At 32.0% G+C, this 6,000-nt stretch overlaps 1 protein-coding gene across 3 annotated transcripts in view; it reads left to right on the top strand.

Moving 5' to 3' along the window:
- The first annotated feature begins 1,203 nt into the window (after positions 1-1,203).
- Positions 1,204-6,000, top strand: part of LOC131151089 (uncharacterized) — a 32,067-nt gene continuing 27,270 nt past the window's right edge. For 2 of the 3 annotated variants that reach the window (XM_058102281.1, XM_058102279.1), the window contains exon 1: positions 1,204-1,363. In XM_058102281.1, coding sequence (XP_057958264.1) covers positions 1,301-1,363 — 63 coding nt within the window. In that variant the 5' untranslated portion in view covers positions 1,204-1,300. The remainder of the gene's footprint in view (positions 1,364-6,000) is intronic. The other variant, XM_058102280.1, reaches the window with a different exon arrangement.

The raw sequence follows: 6,000 nt of genomic DNA, 5'->3' as shown, positions 1-6,000 counted from the left end.
TATAAAGTTTTTTCTCTCATTTTTCTCTCGGAGATAACTCTCTCTCTCTCTCTCTCTCTCTCTCTCTCTCTCTCTCTCTTTGTTGTCTCTCTCAAAGATCCAGATGCAAATTTGTTTCTTCTTCTTAATCTCTTGTTGAATTCATTTTTCATCAGGGTTTGTGGAGCTCTCTCTCTCTCTCTCTCTCTCTCTCTCTCTCTCTCTCTCTCTCTCTCTCTCTCTCACCATATTTTTTTCTCGGTCTCTCTTCTCCCCTCTTTGCTATCTCTCACACTAGAGAACCATTGTCCTCCCTTTGGTTGGATATATCTCAAAATGGTAAAAATGCATAGAGAGAGAGAGAGAGAGAGAGAGAGAGAGAGAGAGAGAGAGAGAGAGAGAGAGAGAGCAGGGAATCAGGGTTTATCATATTCTAATTTTTTGTGTAATTTCTAGGGTTAACATTGATAGAATTTAGTGCTGACATGCTACACCATTTTCAACCGAAAAAAGAAAATGAAAAGCTGAGTAGAGTTGAGGCTTGGAGAAAAAACATCAATTAGTGGGGTAAATAAATGAATGTGATGATACTAACATTGTGTTGGGAGTAGGGATTTTTGAGCTTAAATTTGGAATTGTGTCAGGCTTGAATAAAACACAATATAAAATTCACATTAACTTTCACCCAAATTAACATAAATCAAAATCCAAAATTCTTACTTCCAAATACTATGAGGGGCAAGGATTATGGTTTTCATTTTGGACAATTCTTCTTCTTTAAATAAGAACGAATGCCTAGAGTGCTTACATATGATTTTTGATCATCAATATTACATTTAGAGGGTAATTTTTTCTTGGTATCCCTTTTACAATAGTTTCTCTCTCTTAAAAAATATGTTTATCAATATATTTAATCCAAGTATAAAATATGAGTAACGTAAGAAAATCCGTACCAACGCCCTAGAATTTCCCAACATTATTAATCTAAAAATATATTAAATATTTTTTACAAGTATTTGTAAATTTCTTCTCGTTTGTAGTTGAGAGTCTACTAATCAAGTGGTTAAGTATCGACTTTTATCAACTATCAAAAACGTTTATTGCTTACATTAATTTGAAATGTTAGAATAAATAAATAAAAAATTCCAAATAGTCGTTCCATTTGTCCGAGTATAAATAGGGGTCAAATGAAAAAACGAGGAACCTGCGGTGACAATCGCAAAATATGAAAATGCAGGGGCTAAAGTTCAATTTGTATTTCGTCACTCTTCGAGCCTGATTCTCAAGGCGGGAAAGCAGAGAGAGAGAGCGAGCGAGAAGAATGGACAGAGAAAGCTTTGGTAACGACTTGCAGAGCATACTGAAAGCCATCAAATCTTCAGATGTATGCTTCCTTCCTCTTTCAATTCAACCTGAATTTATGCATACATGATGCGTACATTTGTTTGCGTCTGTGTGCGAGTGCGTGTTTGTGTATATGTTTTTCTTCTTTCTTGCTGATACGACATTCATTTGCTGGGAATAAATTCTTCAATAAGCTCTTTATAGTTTTGTTCATCGATATTTTTTCACACCGTCACATATTCAATTTTGTGATTTTTTTTTTGCTCAGTTCAAGCAGGTAAATAAAATCCATGAATTTTAGAAATGTGGTATTATGAAGATTACTCTAGGGTTTCTATGTTAATTTTTGAAGTTTGAAGTGTTTGTGTTCTTTTATAGTTATGGTGAAATTCAGATTGAACTAGTCTTTTCTAGTTGCTTCCTCCCACAGAGGAGCAATTAGAGGAGCTTTCTCAACTTATATATTTCACTTGATACTTAATATTTTCCCAAGATGGGCTGGGGAGTGACTATATTTACTGCTTGGATTGCATATTTGAAGCGTTTTCTTAGTTTTGAAAGGAAAAAATGGCCGATTTTAACTGTTAGAAGAAAAAAGTGCTGTATGCATGTATCTGCTATTTGGCTATGCTTTTCTCTGCTTAATTTATTAGAGAAAAATTCATTAAATAAAAGAGAGAAGAAAAGATAACAATGCAAGAAAAAAGGAGGATAAGTCATCTTCCTAAGCACCAAAAAAAGGGGGAAAATTCAGTAAAAAAAATTATCAATCCCACTGAATAAGTGCCCAAAAAAAAAGAAAAGAAGTGCGCTCCTTCAATCGCTCTGGAATTAGAAGCCCATAAAGGTGCAAACTGCGAAAAAAAAAATAAAAATGACCACAGCTAACACAACACATCTCCACAAAATTCTAGCCTCCTCAACCCACCTAAAACTCCTAGAAGAAGTAAAAGAATAACCATCCAAAAAATATGGGCATATCCATTGCTCCCCAAAGACTAAAACAAGTCTATTTCATATACTTCAAGTAGCAGAACTTTGCAAGAAAAACGAGATTCACCACAATTGAGACAAGTCAAATCAATATTCAGTGATAATCCCTTATTCACCACAATCGTGACAAGTCAAACAAATATTTAGCTATAATCCCTTATAAGGCACATAGATTGTTGGTGTAACTTTGTTAAACAAAAGGATCTCTAATTCAATCTATTCAGATTTGGGGATCTTGAGTAAGGTAAACAAAAGGGCTATTGACTGGAATAGGCTTTCAACCTTCGACCGAAGTTAAGGACCCAAGAATTTGTTCAATATTAATTTTTTTTTTATTTTCATATAATTATTACTCAATTAAATTTTTTTTTCTGGCACTTTTATGTGTGGTAGAATCCCCTGCCAATTCTAGTCCTGGCATGTTTTTAGAGATTTTTGACTTCTGGGTTTGAATTGCAGTTTGTTAATGAAGGTTTGCCACTCTTAGCTTCTCCTTAGGCTGCTCAAGCATCCATCATGGGATATGCACAGGATCTCTTTTTCCCTCTAAACCCTAGCCTTGTGTCATGACTCTCTTTTGTCACTGACTGCACTTCCATGGGGCTCCTTATTGGAATGTGACAAACACACCTCAAACTCTATAAATACTTCTTTCCTCTCATTTTTTTTTTGGGTTTACTTTTGCTAACCAACTCTCTCTCTCTCTCTCTCTCTCTCTCATGAATCCCCTTGATTTTAAATTCTGTCCACCAACCTGATGCTTCAGCTTTGCAAGAACCAGTATTTGCTCATAACATAGTCTGTGCAACCAGAACTCTGCTTCCTAGCCATATCAACTACTATCATCATTTGTGTATGACATCGTCCATCCTCCTCAACTCAAGAACTTGTTTACCTCCGCAAATGCCAGCAATAAGAGCAACTTGAGCTCATCTGCTTTTCTATCATTAAGATCTTTAAAGAAATGAAAGTTCCAAGAACAGCTCCCCCCCTTCCCTTAAATAACAAAAAGCTAGAAATTGGAACATTTTGAAGTTGAGAGAGGTGATGAAGGAAAGCTATAACAAAAGAACATTAACTCTCCAAAGGTCCTTCCAAAACTCGTCCCTAAAACTATTTCCTACTTTAAATTTGACCCAAGGGGAAAATGAAATAGAAATTGTGGAAATGAACTTCCAAGTTCCAAGGGCTCCCATAACATTACCACCTAATTCAGCATCCCAAGCATTCATTTGAAGACCATTCTTAATTTTAATTGCATGTGCTGAAGTGAATTAATGTCCAGAAGAAAATGAACTAACCATTTCCCTACTAGATCAATGTTCCTATACACTAAATTAAGCAAAGTCCAAACTCCTGTCTGACTTAGACCCACAAATTATGTCCTGACTAATCAAATGACACCTTTTTTCTGCAAACCCTGACCGAAGGAAATGTCTCGTAAGTGTGACAGCTGCTAGAACTTTTAGAAAGATAACTAGAAGGGAATGGGAGACGAAGAGGCCTGAATTAAACTGATATATGGCAAAAGAGCATTTTTCCAAGCCTTTTCTTTGGCCCCTCATTTTGTTTTTGAGGGTACTGGGGGAATGAGAATAAATGACTATTGAATCACCTCAATTGTTATAGTATATGTTTTATGCCGTTGGGGTTGTGGCAACCCTATTCTTAATTTACTTTTACATATTTTGTTTGAAATTCTATCTGATGAGTGCTGATGGTTTGAATGCTGTGATCATGTTCACTTAGTATTGAACTTCTTCTTGCATTGTTTCTCTCATTCTGCTTTCTATAAATTGACATGCATTTTATTGTTACAAGATGGATTTGAAAACTGAAAAGACATTATAAAGAGATTTTCTTACTTATATCCTAGTTTATGCATTTTCATGCATCATATTGAATAAAAATTCACTCACATTATGTTAGTCTATGGAAGGATAGCGTCATTAAAATGTGCATAGATGGTCATGCCCCTCGCAATAAAGTAGAGAAATTTTCATTGCATATTGGTAATCTGGTCAGTTTTAACCCACTAAAAACGCCAGTTGAACCAAATCCCATCGACTTTGGAATATATCCATGGTCAGTGGGATTGTTATATATTTTTTAACTTTGTTTTGGGCATTGTGGAAGTTCTTATTAAAGAAGTGACTGGATTTTATTGTCACTGATTATGACATGGGATAGTGACATCTGGAGTATGCTATAATTTTATGTGAATTTAACCATCCAGGCCACTTGTGGGATTGCAAAAGAATGTAAAAATTGCAGCAACAACATTCCTTATTGGATTGCTGGTGTTGTTTTAAAAGAATGTAAACTACTGAAAAAAATTAATTGACAAAAGTTTTGCCATGTATGGTTGATGGGACTAGATATATCATTAGTTTCTTCATTACTGTTTGACATGGTCTGAAATTCCACTCTTATTCACTGTAAGAGTTTCCAGTCCTAATCTATACTGTATATAAAAGTACGAATAGTCTACATCATTTTGTGGACAAAAATATCCTTATCTTTTGAATGTAAGAGCAAAAATTCCTAAAAGGTGAATTTTGTACTATATATATCCTAACTTTTTAAAAGAATGACTAAACATTCCTAAAATAAATAAATTTTCATACTAATAATAAGTAGAAGTTATGTAAATTATTTTGTGAACAAAAAGTATATTTATCTTTTTAAAGTAAGGCTAGATATTCCTAAAAGAAGTAAAGTTCTATACTATGAAGTAATTTAACCAATATTAGATAAAATTGCTTACTCTTTGTTTGGGAAAGGCCTTGGATTTGGATTTGTGTGGATTTGGACAAAATTTAATGCAAAATTATAAATCCAAGGTCACAAATCTATGCTTCCAAGCACAATGTAACGTCTACAATTTCTTGTTTAAAATAAAATAAACAATTCATTTGGTTTAAAAGTAAAATAAACTAACAATATATGTACATTCTATATCTATATCTATCTATACAATAAGTTAATGAAGTACAAATAGAATAAATAATTTTATGTAAATAATATCATCATATTTAAAAAATAAGATAATATTCCTGAAAAAAATTAAATTTAACCAAAAATAGATAAAATTATATTTATAAAATATATTTGAATAATTTAAATGTTTAAACCAAACCAAGAACTTCATTTGGACATAAAAAGCAAAACTAGCAGTATATATAAGAATAGTATAAATCATTTTCTAGGCAAACAATATTATTATTATGTAAAAATAAGACAAAACAGTTCTAGAAAAATAAATTCAAGAAAAAACAGATAGATATACATTTACAAATTTTATTTTAAATAAGTATAAGTAAAACCCCATTTAATGAATAAAATAAAATAAATATAATAGTATTTTAAATACTAAATAAAAGTTATATCTCAAAATAATATAGTTAAATTTTTATAATTTCATCTAAAATTATTTTGAAGTATCTATCATTTAAATAGATAATAATATAGCTTCCAAAAGTTCAATTTTACAAGTAAAATTATTAACCTAGAAGTATTCCCAAATAATTTTTTTTTTTTGAAAAAATTCAGAAAAAACTCATTAATTGATCATTAAGTAAACAAAAAAAAAAAAAGATTATAAATATTTTAGGTAGCAAATTATAATTTAAAATTTTTTATAAATATTCACATGCATTCATGTGCAACGCACATGACACATTT

Source organism: Malania oleifera, chromosome 3 (assembly GCF_029873635.1).
Source record: "Malania oleifera isolate guangnan ecotype guangnan chromosome 3, ASM2987363v1, whole genome shotgun sequence".
In the NCBI taxonomy this organism is placed as follows: Eukaryota; Viridiplantae; Streptophyta; class Magnoliopsida; order Santalales; family Ximeniaceae; genus Malania; species Malania oleifera.
The sequence above is the reverse complement of the archived record's forward strand: the minus strand, read 5'-3'. Positions and strand labels throughout refer to the sequence as shown.